The 14,607-nt window shown below is 40.4% G+C and overlaps 1 protein-coding gene across 3 annotated transcripts in view; it reads left to right on the forward strand.

Annotated features, from left to right (window-relative positions):
• LOC113681407 (sodium channel protein 1 brain) overlaps positions 1–13,046 on the forward strand; it is a 37,068-nt gene extending 24,022 nt beyond the window's left edge. For all 3 annotated transcript variants that reach the window (XM_027198494.2, XM_089211742.1, XM_027198493.2), the window contains 15 exons: positions 72–216; positions 755–901; positions 1,224–1,586; positions 2,404–2,592; positions 3,276–4,032; positions 4,184–4,758; positions 5,031–5,204; positions 5,559–5,660; positions 6,069–6,338; positions 6,524–6,577; positions 7,284–7,421; positions 7,722–7,835; positions 8,138–8,276; positions 9,013–9,144; positions 9,600–13,046. In XM_027198494.2, the coding sequence (XP_027054295.2) occupies positions 72–216; positions 755–901; positions 1,224–1,586; positions 2,404–2,592; positions 3,276–4,032; positions 4,184–4,758; positions 5,031–5,204; positions 5,559–5,660; positions 6,069–6,338; positions 6,524–6,577; positions 7,284–7,421; positions 7,722–7,835; positions 8,138–8,276; positions 9,013–9,144; positions 9,600–10,864 (4,564 nt within the window). In that variant the 3' untranslated portion in view covers positions 10,865–13,046. The remainder of the gene's footprint in view (positions 1–71; positions 217–754; positions 902–1,223; positions 1,587–2,403; positions 2,593–3,275; positions 4,033–4,183; positions 4,759–5,030; positions 5,205–5,558; positions 5,661–6,068; positions 6,339–6,523; positions 6,578–7,283; positions 7,422–7,721; positions 7,836–8,137; positions 8,277–9,012; positions 9,145–9,599) is intronic.
• The last annotated feature ends 1,561 nt before the right edge of the window (positions 13,047–14,607 follow it).

Below are 14,607 nucleotides of genomic sequence, written 5' to 3' on the forward strand. Positions count from 1 at the left end.
TAACCTTCCAATTCGACCTGTGTTGCCGATTTTACCTGACGTTTTTTTTTTATTATTATTTGTGCGCACAGCCGATGTCCTGAAAACTACACCTGTATGCCAAACACCGGGGACAATCCTATATCCGAGTATATCAGCTATGACAACTTTGGATGGGCCTTGCTTACATCTCTTCAGTTGGTCACAATGGATTACTGGGAAAGCATCTATAACAGCGTGAGTAAACGTTTTGTGAGGTAGAGCGGGTCTTAATCTCGTTTTGGACGTAGGAATAATCTTGTTGATTGTGCTCTGATTGGAACTCGTGGGGCGATTAGCGCACTCTTATTATTCAACTATTTGATATCTCGCTAGATGCATCTCCTAGTGGACTTGATCACCGCTTTTCTAATTTTTCTTTTGTTGGCCATTTTCGGCGAATGCGCGTTATCGCTACTCCCCTTGAGTGGGAACCAACCTCCCCTCCCTCTTCCCTTCCCTTCCCTATCAATTTGTCAGACCCCATGACAGTTCACCGCTGCCCATCAACACTCCAAGTTAGAGAGTGGTATGACGGGAGTTAAGTGTCTTTGTAGAACACAATGACGTAGCCAGGGCTCAAATCTGGACCTGTTCTCTTCAGAAGACAGCGGGTCAGCTGCTAGGTCACTCCGCCTTCCACTCACTGCGAACTTCTCTCTTTCGAATATGGTGAATTAGTAACATTTTCTGTCTAATTTGCCCCTAATGCACATTGTAAAATATTCCTATTCAGGTTATTGCTACGAAAGGATCTTGGTATGTGCTCTATTTCGTGTTTGTGATCTTCCTTGGTCCGTTCTACTTGATCAACCTCGTGTTGGCTGTTGTCTCACTCTCTTACGAACAAGAGACTGCTGCACTGCAAGACGAGACTCTGAGGGTAAGTCAGTATTGGAACTGTACTCCTGAAGTATTCCAGCAGCACAGTAAGCCGTGCGAAGTACACAAATTTACGAAGAGTCAGTGCTGTGTTACGACAGTCGGTTTCACACGACCTTTGTCAATTTCTAGGTGATAATGAACTTAGTAATGAGATTAATTTTCGTAAGCCGCTTACGAAAATCAATCTCCCTAAAATTGAATCAATTCATGTAAATTACCTCGACCAAATGCGGTTTTCAACCTAAAAGCCTGATTCCCTCTTACATATTTAAACATTCCTGTTATCTCATTCGTTTGCATCTGTCATCTTTGTCCTTCAGGCGGAAACGTTTGCGAAACTAAAACGCAGCGCGTCCACCTACTCATTTGACGGACATATGGAGCCAGAGCCGTTGTACCAGGAGGATAGACAGCGCATTGAGGAGCGCGAGGCTTACATAACAGCACATCCAGAGGAATCAGAACACCCCCCTGAACCAGAGGAACCAGTGGAATTAACTGTGGAGGTTCCTCGAAGCCCAAGCTGTTGGAGAAAGACACAAAATAAAGTCTCCTGTGTGGTGAACTCCTCCATCTTCGAGACTTTCATCACTCTGTGCATACTGCTAAATACTCTAGCAATGGCGTTGGAACATTATAAGATGGACAAAGTGTTTGCCAAGGTTCTCGAAAACTGCAATCTGGTTAGTGACTCTTTTTGGTGTATTTTTCAATCCTTTCTGATGGCCTTCAGTGGGTGTGTCGAGCGCAGAAGAACCGTAAAGAAGTGTTCTTTGTTGATTCGGACGTCAAACCAAAGGGATGGAAAAGAATCATATAGGAATAACAGGGCATATAATTAATCGACTTATGTTTAAAATTAGTTGTCATATTGCAATGTTAAGACATTGGCCGTGCCGGAGGCGAGTGATTTGCAAACTCTAATCGTTGATTTTTACACCGGTAAATCGGTCTGTTGCCTTAATAGGGTAGCGGTTAGGAAAGCTGCCTTTTTTTTCCCTCTGCTCCTTGTTTTTTTTGTTTTTTTTTTGGTTCTTTTTTGTTTTTTTTTTTCAGACTTGATCGTACTCGGCGTTCAACAGCATTTCTATCGTACCTTATGGAAATTCCCATTAAAACATGAAGTCACGATTTGGGAAGATTTGTCTTTTTATCATATTCGTGATGACTTAAAATCGCTTTAACCCTTTAACTCCCTCGAGTGACCAAGTCAGAATTTCTCCTTACAATATCAATACAATATCAAGCAGACAAGTGGTGAGAATATAGAAAAATATCAGCTTTGGAATTATAAGTTGATCCAATACCAAATTCTCCAAACTAATATCACAAGAACTGTATGGGAGAAGTAAAGAGAATTACTTATAAGATCTTGGGAGTTAAAGGGTTAAATAAAGTTAAAATATCAGATCGTGAATATGGTACGGCCAGACAGAGTTTTACCGAAACGTTTGTCGAAGGTATGAGAAGACTAACATAGACCCCTCATTTTTTCTTTAGGTGTTTACTGTGGTGTTCATAATGGAAATGATTCTCAAACTGATTGCTTTCGGTTTAAAAGAGTACTGCAAAAATAGCTGGAATCTGTTCGACGGGACGATTGTTATTCTGAGTATCTTGGACATGGTGCTGACATACTCTGGTGCCATCACCGGAGCAGGTCTCAGCGTACTAAGGACATTCAGATTGGTATGTGATTATATAATTTTAAAGTTTAAGAGGGAATTTTTTTTTACTTCTCATGAGTGTGGGACAAAAGCGAACATCTAGCTTTTTTTTTGTAAGGATTCAATCCTCAGACCTTGCGATTTGTCGGTTCAATGTTCTACAACCGAACTACCGAGAACTCAAAGATGAGCTTGGCCATTACAACTGGTCATTCTGCGGGTAACTCGATGAGTTTACCGTCTCTAATAAGTCCAGACCTCTCCCCCTCCTCCTGCAGCGTAGCATGTGAATCCAAATTTTTAAAAGGCCCAGTGGAAATGTGAACACTTTACCGTCTGGTTCCCCTGTTTCGAACAACTCAGACGATGGTCAGGAAAAGTACAAAGTGTGAAATTGACATGTGTAGCAATTAGATTGTTAAGTTAAGTCTTTTTTATTTTATTTTATTTTTTTCACCAAATTCTCTTTGCCTTGAGTCCTAAAGTCGAAAGCGCACCCTTTTTCGGTGACACGAGCCTGTCACCAAAAAAGTAACCTGATGGGAAGTTGCTAACCTCGGATCCTTCATCGTGGTTTTCAATGTTCATTTTTAAGATTTCTTCCAAAACATTTCCGGTTTTTTCTTCCCAAGTGTACCCAATGCCTGGATAGATTTTCCTCTTAAAAGCTGTAAGATAACCGGTTCTTTGTATTTTACTCCGCAGCTTCGAGTGCTGAAGCTCGCCCAGTCGTGGAAAACAATGGGAGATCTGCTGAACACGATAGGAAGCAGTGTGGGACCTGTAGGGAATATCACTGTTATCCTCGCAATTATTGTGTACATGTTTGCGGTGGTCGGAATGCAGTTGTTTCAGTCTTATTACAAAGCGGAAAAGTTTAAGGATGGTAAACTCCCGCGCTGGAATTTTGATGATTTCGGTCATTCCTTCATGGTGATTTTTAGGATATTATGCGGTAAATGGATTGAGCCACTGTGGTGGACCATGAAGGCTACTTCTCCTGCGGCAATTTTTTTCATTTTGCCGGCTTTTGTAATCGGCAATTTCGTGATTTTAAATCTTTTTCTCGCACTCCTGCTGAACTCGTTCAGTGCGGGGGGTGATGAACCGGAAGACGAAGAGGAAAAAAAGAGGAAAGAAGAAGAGAAGAAGAGGAAGAAAAAGGAGAAAGAAAAGAAGAGGCGACTAAACATTCTTCGTATGCTTGGAAGGAAAAACAAAAATCTGTCGGGAAGTAGGAGCAAAGTTGGACCTGATGAAGAAGGCGAGGGAACTGATGTGGATGCGCACTCACGAACAGTCAGCCCAGCTGACGACGGGTGCAAAAAAGAAGCAGCAATCATATTGTCCAACAATCCTAAGAATGGAGAGCAAGAGAATGGATATGAGATGACCATGGTAAATCGATTACCCAACGGTCAGACGCAACAAGAGAATTTTAACGGCTTCAAGTACGGCTTTGGTAAGTTCTGTCTTCACTTCTGCTCGTATCTTCTCTCTTTCTTTTTTCATGACAAGAAACTTTTTTTTTCCCGTCTTGGTAGACGTGATAGAATGAAAGCACCCCAAGCCAGACGACTGATGTTTTGTGTGTGTGTGTGTTTACTTCTCAGATGAAACACCAGGTAAGCCTGTGGCACGCAACACCAAAGTCAACTCCTTGCCGATTGAAAATCGCCATTCGCTGACCACCGCTATTGATTTGGAAGACGCCGCAAGGAGGATACGGGATTTTCCCGATCCAAACAAGAGACTTCCCCACGTCAACCGCGTTAAAAGCGACGATAGACTGGAAACTAGTGAGAACAACCTAAGTAATGGAGATCTTGTCGCCAATGGTTCCGCTCCCGTGGTGATAAATGGCAATTCGCGAATGTCTGCTGGATCGTCACATAAAGATGTCAGTTTGGGTGACATAGAGTCACGTATTCCACCCAACAGCCCAGGCCATGAATCGAAGCGTGACACCATAGTCACGGTAGATACCGATGACACGACTCCTTCGGGTGGAGTGCGTCCGTGTTGCCCAACTTTCTGTTACTGTGACAGTGGTTGCTGTGACAACTACAAGGAATCTTGCATTCGGAGAAGTTGGCATGGATTGCGTTACAATATCTGTGCTTTTGTAGAGCATAAGTACTTTGAGTGGTTTATCCTCGCCATGATAGTGATCAGTAGTTTAACTCTGGTTAGTTTACCTCACAGTTATTTTTCCTTTCAATTTTCTTTACTTTATCCCTCCTTGAGATAGTCAGAGTTATATGGTTTCAACCTTTTCAACTAATCTGTTTCGAAAGCGCTGGTTGGTCGAGAATACAGCTTTCGAGCGCTGGTTGGTTGAGAACAGAATAGCCTTCGTCATGCCTTGTAGTTGACTGATCGGCTTTGAAAAAAAAGCATTGGTAAATCTCATTGTGGTACACAAGAGCGTATAAAAACTTGAATATTCTTTTATTTCAGGTGTTTGAAGACATTCATTTGAAAAACAACCCCGTCTTGAGTCAGACGTTAAAAGTGATGAACTACATCTTCGCAGTCACCTTTACCGTTGAAATGCTTCTTAAAATCGTCGGAATGGGTTTCGTGGGATATTTTTCCAACCTGTGGAACTGTTTGGACAGTTTCATTGTAGCGGTAGGTCTTGTATACTCTGAAGTATGATGATGAGTCGTTTAAAGTGTTCTTGTCGCGGATAATCTTGTAATAACCTCTCTTAATATTATTTTGCTTGACATGCATCTTTTTGGTTCTTCATGTTTGAACTTCGATCTTTTGAAAGGGCGATGTCGGGTTAGCGTCACTAAATTTTAAAAATTGCTAGCTCAAGAGTTTTGCTTGTGGTCAAACCAGCCGTTTTCAAAATCTGCGTCTTTACAGGTTTTTTATGTAACCGGCACTGATAAGATTATCTGCGAATCAGTTTAACTTACATAGGTTGTCTTGCTCTTTGTTAAGTCTTTTTTTCTATTTTTTTTAATTACCTGGTAGATCTCCCTCGCAAGTCTCACCGGAAGTAAGAATTTACAGTCATTCAGATCTCTCAGAGCCCTAAGACCTCTCAGAGCGATATCTCGGTTTGAAGGAATGAAGGTAAGTTGAAACTTTTTGCTTCTCATGAGTAACGCATGTATTGCTACGGTCTTAAGACGTATCTGCCACGATGCAAGAACCACACGAAATGTTTCATACACTGATTTCTTTATTCCGTTATAAAACTTAGCGTTGGATTAAGTTTCTTTTTCTTGTTGTTTTGCAAACTATCCTTGAAGAAGTAGTTGGTTTCGCTAAATATAGCGTAGCAAAAAGCAAAGATTATTGGGTAATTCTTCAGGTCTTGTTTATTAAAAAACATTTCTAGCTTGTCAATGTTGCTAAGTCGAAACCTTATGGGTGACATAGCGTGACACCAGGATCAATGCTTGTTTTGTTTTCACATCTAGCGTGACAAGCTTTGTCGATCCTTGCATGACGGAAGTCCTGTTTGTGTTCTGATTTTAGATTGTCGTCAATTCATTGGTGCATGCTGTCCCAGCTATCGTCAACGTGATGTTGGTGTGTCTTATATTCTGGCTAATCTTCAGCATTGTCGGCTACCAGTTGTTCAGCGGCAAGTTCTATAGATGCTTCAATAGCGAGACCCTTGATAAGTACACGCCAGATGTGGTCATGAACAAATCGCAGTGTAACGAGTCAGAGGGCATGCTCTGGAGGAACGCTAAAATCAACTTCGATAGCTCACTGCAAGGATTCTTGGCTCTCTTTCAAGTTGTACGTATCAGGAATTATTTATCTATAGAAATGACTTTAATGAAGCACTTTTTAGAAACATTTTCTCTGTTGGGAGGTAAAGCATTGGGTTCATTTCAAACTGCAGTGGAGTTGTTGAGACTTCACAAGATTCGTAGTGATTTAGCCATAAAAGTAGTATTTACACTAAGCTATGTTTATTGCAGGCTACCCTAGAGGGAGTGTTTGAAGTTATGGACGATTCTGTGGATAGTGTTGGAGTAAGTGAATCAAAACATCATCTGTTGTATTACAATCCATGTCAGTGATATATAAAGTATAGTGGCTCTATTAAAAAAGATTCTATTTGTAATTTTAGAAGGAAAACCTGACGCTCACCTGACTCGCTCTTCGAGGGCAAACTTAACGAAATAATGTGATCTCTGAATTCGCCAATTGATTATATCGTTGAAATTGATGAATCATGGGATATGTGATCAGATCACCGTTTGAGGAATCTAACACCAGTGTTGTTTAAACCTGACACTGATATTCATAGGAATTCAGTTTCCACTGAGGGTAGAGCTACTTGGAACTCTTTTGGTAACATTAGAATAACATCCGAGATTATCTCCAAATTGAAAACTGCCAAGTTTCATTTGGCAAATTGGCCATGTTACCTTAAATAATTATTTTCTTAACATTTTTGGGATTCTGTAACTAAGTAACTAGGCTCACAGGAAACATCACAAAGTGAACGCTTAAACGCACATGTTTAGGTGATAGTATCCTCTCAGCTGTCAGAGTCAAGATTGAAAATGTCCCTAACTTAGATAGTATATTGAGATGTAGTTTCTTATACAACCAAATTAGCTTTGTTTTAAAATTTTCGTGGCTGAACAAGCAATGTTATAACGCTGATGATGATGATAATGAGGATCCTAATAATCATCTATCATTATTATTGTGCTTATTTTTTGTGCTTAGCAAGAACAACAGCCAAAATATGAGAACAGCTTCTACGCCTACTTCTATTACGTCGTGTTCATCATCATGGGTTCGTTTTTTATCTTGAACCTCTTTATTGGAGTCATCATTGAGAATTTTAATCGCCTCAAACAGCAGGTGAGTTTTTCTACAGCCGCTACATTTCTTCCATTGAAGTGTAATAAAAGGCAATTTAGTTGACTCAAGTATTTAAGAGAAATATTATTTATGTTCGTCCTCCTCTTGAAATCACTTGATTCCTAAGAAAAAATTCTCTTTTAAGGAAATGTTTCTTGGCGCAGTTTTATCATTTGATCCGTGCGGCCCCGCGCGGTCCGGGCGTGCTTCTTTTGCAAAATATTCCATGAAATTCCCCGTTCGAGGGCCGTACGTGGTAGCGTGTGCAGGGCCAGACTCATCGTGTTATTTTTGTTTCAGTATGAAGATAGCGGGGCACTTGGAATGTTTTTAACACCAGGGCAGAGAAACTGGGTGAACACACTCAAGAAGACTTACTACAGGAAACCCAAGAAACAGTTCAAGAGACCACAGGTTGGAAAACATTTCCAACTTTTACAGCTGATACAACCATCGTAAATGCCTTTGTCCTTAGCGTACTGATGGATTTCTAACAATAACTAGTGAAGCTGTAAACATTCGACTGACGAATTCGAACAAAGTTTGAATGACGTCCAGAATTGTTTAGACAGCGTGGTATGCAAGATAAATAGTCATTTGATGGGTTATATTAAGATTCTATAACCAAGCAGTGAAGATCTGTCGCGCAGTTTTTTGAATCAGTAAATTCCTTTTAGTTCCTTGTGACACCTTTTAACTCTCTCTTTTGTCCTTAGAACAAGTTTCGAGCGTGGCTGTTCGACTTGATCCTACAAAAGAAATTTGAAGTGTTCATCATGTCTGTGATTCTCGTCAACATGGTCACAATGATGATGGAACATCACAACCAATCGGAGAGTTTCACCGATGCGCTCAATATCCTTTCAACTAGGAAAGTTTTACCAAAAAAAATTTTTATATGAAAACAAATATATTTAATTCGATCAAAACTTTGTATCTTATTGAGGAATCAAGCCATAGTGGAGAGAACAGGGATGGTACCGTGATTGGGGTGCTCATATCCCACCGCTGTTTCCTGGGTTCAATTTGGGGTTCGTCTTTTCTTGCTTGCAGCGTTTTTTTTTTTTTTTTTTTTTTTAGTTCTCCTGCATTCCGCACTCTGCTCACAAAACCCCGTGGCACTCCTCGCGGTAGTGCCACTGCAGTAGTACTATAGTAAAATAGTTCCGTAATCAGTGGTTGAATATTCCAACTTGTTTTCTCTAAAACGAAACGGATCTAAAGTTCCCATTCCAACAAACTTTATTCCGTATGTAGCGGAGCCCCATACTAAGGGAAACGCTAGGGTCATTAAGGTGCGAAAATCTGGTTGTTACGTCAAGGCTGCTTGTTCTGTCTTACAATGCAAGGATGACAAGGACAATCGTGTCTGTTCTTCTCCTTCTATTTTTGATAAAATGAAGGCCACTTATACATCACTAACTAGAACTTTAACATAACTAATGTTAGGCTTGGCCTCACGAGCGAGAGCTATTTCCTCGGCTTGTCTTAATCACTATTTTCCAATCTTATATGTCACTGTTTATTGTGATGTTCTGCTTTGAAAGAGTTCTCCTTAACCAGAGCTCGATTTTTTTTGCCGGGCCTTTACGATATTTGAACTATATCTTCACTGGGATCTTCATTATAGAGGCAGTTATAAGGCTGATTGCAATGCGGCTGGATTACTTTAAAATGGGTTGGAATGTATTTGATTTCGTAATAGTGGTTTTCTCCATTGTTGGTAAGTTATTAGTTTATGATTCTAAACTAGACTTCTTTTATATCCGTTCCTTTAATGGTAGTTTTCTTAAATGTACTCTGTGTGCAAAAGAAGCGAACTAGTTTGATACTTAGTTGTTCTATCTTATCCTTGGGTGAACTTTCCTTTCCGCCTGAAGAAGACTAGCTGTATGCAGTCGAAACATCGCGATCCACATTCGAATTGACCACATTATGAGACAAACGATTATATGTCTCTTTTGAATTTCCCTATTTATCGAAGGCTGATTATCGTTGTCAGAAATTAAGGAAACAGTTCGGCTTAAACCACACCAAGTTGCTGCGGTACGTGGCGCAGAGAAGGTTGTGTGAAATACGTGATCGTGATCGCAACTGTCAAACGTGCTGAGACGGTGTTCTACACATCACTTAAAAACAGACTTGTTTAAAGGTTTTAATTCTGTGGCTTTCTTTCAGGCATCGTTGTCGAAGACGTATTGAAAAAGGAAATGATCTTCTCACCAGGCTTACTACGAGTTGTCAGGGTCTTTAGACTGGGAAGACTGCTGCGATTCTTTGAAGGTGCAAAAGGTGTTCGTCGATTGCTGTTTACTCTGGTGAAATCACTGCCCGGACTGGTCAATATTGCTATGTTGTTGGGCCTGATTATATTCATATACGCCATTATTGGTATGTCATCGTTCGGTTATGTCAAAAAGAGCAACGGCATTACGGACGTGGTGAATTTTGAAACGTTTGGAAACTCCATGCTTTTGTTATTTCGGGTTGGAACAGCCGCGGGTTGGAACACCATCCTTGATCCACTCATGGTATCTGAACCCGACTGTGACCCGAATATGGATAATGGCGGACCTAATGGAAACTGTGGAAATCGCTTTCTTGCTGTGTTTTTCTTCGTTAGTTACATTCTGATTATTTTCTTGATAATGATAAACATGTATATAGCTGTTATTTTAGAAAATTTCAATGAGGCACAACAGCAAGAGGAGATTGGTGTGACAGACGATGATCTAGAAACCTTTATCCAGGTTTGGGAGGAGTTCGATCCCAAAGCAACACATTACATTCATGTCAATCAACTGAGCGATTTTCTAGCGGCTTTGGAACCGCCGCTTCAAGTTCCTAAACCAAACAGGTACCTCTTTGGTGAATTACAGGTACCTCTTAAAACTGGATATCGCATCTATCTCGTGGATCTTATGCAAGTTCTCGTAAGACGCGCCATGGGAGGTGTAGAAGGTCACGAAGAACATGAGATGGCCATGTTAGTGGATCGTTTGGAGGAGCGATTCGCAAACATGCGCAAAAAGGAAACTGACCTCAGGTCTCTTCCTGAGCAGCATAAGTTTGAGATTAAGGCGGCGGTGACAATTCAAAAGGCCATAAGGATTTTCTTGCTAAAAAGAAGGCTGAGAGTCAGTAGGGGAGGAGCTTTTCATGCATATGATGAGCTGACTTCGGAAAAGGGCAAAGCTCATGGGTGGAAGGAGAAACAAGTGGAAGACAACACTCGCGTGATAGGCATGCTGTGGCTAAGTCAAGCGAAGCGACACGAGGAGGAATCAACCACAGATGCACAAGATGAAGATGAGGAAAATACTAAGGATGAGGAAAATACTAAGGATGAGGAAAACACGGAGGACGATTCTCCTACCGAAGTTACTGTTGTGGACCAAGAGAAACCTAAACCCTCCCCAAACACTCTGAGTGTTCATTGTTAGCGAACAGGAGGAAGGTCACGGAACGGCAACACAACAACACTTGTCAAAATCATTCTTATCACAATTACTTGTATGGTTGGTGATTAGGAGCGTCACTTTTAGAAATGCAAAGGGTTCAAAACGAAATTAATGCGACTCAAGTCGTTAAGCTTATTGGATCGTTTGCTAAACTGTTCACTGAAAAAATGGAGGAACAGAGCAAGTTAAGCACTATTGAATGTTGCGTATATGCAGTGGTAATGAATGCCAGATAATGCCTCGTGGAGCCTGAGATACTTGATCAATGAGAGGGACTCTACCTGGAATAATTAGTCGATTGGGGCCCTCGCGGAGCTATCTTGTTATGCCCCCATGACGGAACTTTTACAAGCGTGAATCCGCTGTACGGCATGACAGTTGCTCCGCGGCTGCATGTCGTATATTTTATACGTTAAAAATAACAGAAGGCCAATGCCTTTGTAAATATTACTTAAAAATATTTTTGTTATTATTTGATCGTAGCTGAAGGGAAGCAATGCATTTAGACGGTTATTGCATTTTTGCAGTGAGCCTCAATCCTCTTTGAGGTTCTCGCTGAATGAGATTTGTCGATGTTATGTCCAGTTTTTAAGGTTAATTTAGCTGACCGAATTTAAACTATCTAAAAAAATCAATTGTGTTTTTGTATTGCACACCGCCTTGCTAAATTAGGCGACGTATTTCGCAATTTTAAATCAATCAATTATTCCAGTTCAAATTAAAATATTTGTGTAAGTTGAATGAATGCGATAATTCTTATCTTATTATTATGGTACTCTCCTTACTGAGGAGAAACTTTTTTGGCACAAATAATTAAATTTCAGCTGCACTGCTGAAGGCAATTTCTTGCTTTCTCTTTATTGAGAGGGAAAGGTCAACGCCTAATTTTTAGTTGAGTCAAATTAGTAGATATTTTATCGTGGAATCAGCTGATAACGTTATCAGTGAGATTACTGTTGTGTGCGGTTAAGCCTCGTTATTCTATGAGACACTTTGATTCCTTAACCGTGAAATACAAAGCAGCTTTGATCAGACAATGCTCTTTTAAAAAACTTGTTGAAATAAGTTCTGACAGAGCTTACTTTTTGTTTATGTCTCAGATCGGTTCTAAGGCGACAACATTTGATATTCTGTGGTTGTCTTAACGGCGCTTTTAACTTACTATTTATACATTTATTGAGGCTTCGATTTGCACAACATTTATCTCTGGTACAAGGTTAGCAAAAATAGAGCAGGACCGCAAAACATCAGTTCATCGTGTCTAGTATTAAAATTTCCATTTTCTCTATTTTGAATTAATAATTATTTAAAAATAATGTTGATATTTTTGTTCTCTTACGGTACGTTAAGCTTGCTCCAGTGCTAAAGCGTAGTTATGTAAATATAAGATTGTGCCAAGGTGTTATGGTAACTTATTGCCGGTGAAACGGTTAGTTATGGACTGGTTTGACTGGGTAAGAATGCGGATCAGCGACCTTTGTTCGAGGGCTCAAGTCCTTTATCAACAATACAATATACTTATTGTTCGCTAGTGACAAGTGAAAGTTAAATTTCACAAGAATTTATTAAGATAGCTTTTTATACTTTTGTTTTCGTTTTAAGGTTGATATCTCCGCGTAATTGACAAATGTTTATCACAAAATTCACCCGCGGAGATACGTTTTTTTGTATTAAAGATAGCGTTATTGAGAATATGAAGGCTCGCTTAAAATGTGGCGCTTTCCAGCTTGCAGTTGTTGAAAATAACAAACCACAGTCTGGACCGTAAACTTTATCAAATCACGAAAACGCACCACAAGGAACATTGCATTGAAATAAATAGGCTTATTACCAAATTTGTGACAATTTTCAGCAATAAATTGCAGGAAATATTTCAGCTAACTTATTTATTTTGATGTAATAGGCAATCTTGTGTTGGAGTTTCTACTATGATTTGATTTGATTAGATTTACAAAGGGCGAGGTTTTGCTTAATATCTTAAACAGAAAAGGCCAAATGATTTGGCAACTTATTTATGTCAAAATTTTCCCAAATTCGCTACTACAAAAAAAATTTATTCCGTTACGAGGAAGCACTAGTGGGATCTTTTTGGTTCGTTTTCACCGAGATTTTTGTAAGTACAAATTTTATACGTCAAAACCATTAAACTCTGCGAACACATAAACCTTACGGCTTCTGGTTGAATATTTCCATTACAAAAGCTATTATATGTCTGTTCGCCTCTTCGAGAAGGAAGGAGCGAGGGGGGCGGTGGCGGGGAGGCCAATGCGTGTACGCTTGATTCCAGATGAAAGCGTCTGTCGGCCTGTCTGAGTATTTCCTTACTCGGGAAAAGTCGGTTGACACACAATACCCCTCTCCGTACTCAGGAATAGTCTATACGATAGCTAGTGTGGCCGAGGTGCAGGAATATTGAGAGTACGCTTGAAAAGAGGACAACGTGTGCGCGGGGCTTGGGCGCCATTCTCGATACTCCCACCTTCAATGCTCGATCCCTGGCTGTAAAGGCTATCGTACTGCTTCAGCTGGGAATCCAGCTCTGTCGGTTGATAGAGCAGGATCTCAATCACCCAATCGCAAGATCGCATCCACCAGTTCGCCCCCATTACGAATAGTTAAGCTGATCAAATGTAACAAGTTCGTTCCTTCGTGCAGTTCGCCCATATTGTTTTTGATCGAAATGACCAGGCTTTCCCTTGAGAAGAGCACGTTCTTCCGTTGAGAAACGAGTTGAAAGATTTGGGGGCGGACTGGTAGTGGTGGTGGTAGCAAACTGGTTGCATTAGATGAGGAGAATTTGTGGTGGAGGGGACGAACTTGCAAAAGGTCAAAAACCTCCATATACTATTTTGTTTACATCTAAACAGACGTTATATCTTAAGAGCGCGCAGTCACCATCCTTCCATCAACTTCCGTCAGAGGGCAGACAAATTAAGGCCATTGAATAAGAGTCCAAATCGCATTCAGTTAAATGAAATTATTGCTTCAATTTTCTTTTAATTTGCTTATATCTTGCTTATGAACAGCTCATCGAACAGAGAATAGTAGAGAAAGTGAATGAGTTGCTTCAGATGGAACCTATAGCATTTGGTTTTAGACACCGACACCAAGTCATTAAAACGTTTGGTCTCGCAAGCCACGCTAGACACTGCAGCAAACAGATGCTGTCTCGAGTTTAGTGCTAATTATTACAGTACCCACCCGAATAACATGAGGTCAGCGTCAGATGCAAGCAGTATAGTAAGCTACGTTGGCAAGTCAGGAAGGAACGTGAGCAAAAAACGTTGCTTATATATATTGCTCGTTTAATCAGTCTGTTGTTAGTTCATCGCTCATCTGCTGGTTTTTTGTTTTGTTATGTTTTTTTTCACATAGGAGAAACTTTGTTTGAGTTTTTCGCCCTGTAACTTTACCAGTAAGCTCGACTTGAGATTGTTGGCCCAGTTTTCTAGCAAGAGTCCAAACAGACAAATTTCGCGTGATAATGACCGGGATGAATGACAGGGAAACAGAAAAATTTGCTCAGTAAAGCTCTCTTCAGGCCTCCTTCTCACTCGTCCTCCCTCGCCCAAGTTTTGCGCGGCTCGAACGTTTTACTTTCGCCGGCTCAACTGTCTCAAAGTTTTGAAAAAGCCCCCTTAACTACATACAATTTGTGAATTTAATTTCCTTAACTTAGCATGAAAATTCAGCAAATTACCTTCGTGATAACTGAAACTTGAGTT

The sequence above is a fragment of the Pocillopora damicornis genome, chromosome 7 (assembly GCF_964200805.1).
Source record: "Pocillopora damicornis chromosome 7, jaPocDami1.2, whole genome shotgun sequence".
Lineage (NCBI taxonomy): Eukaryota > Metazoa > Cnidaria > Anthozoa > Scleractinia > Pocilloporidae > Pocillopora > Pocillopora damicornis.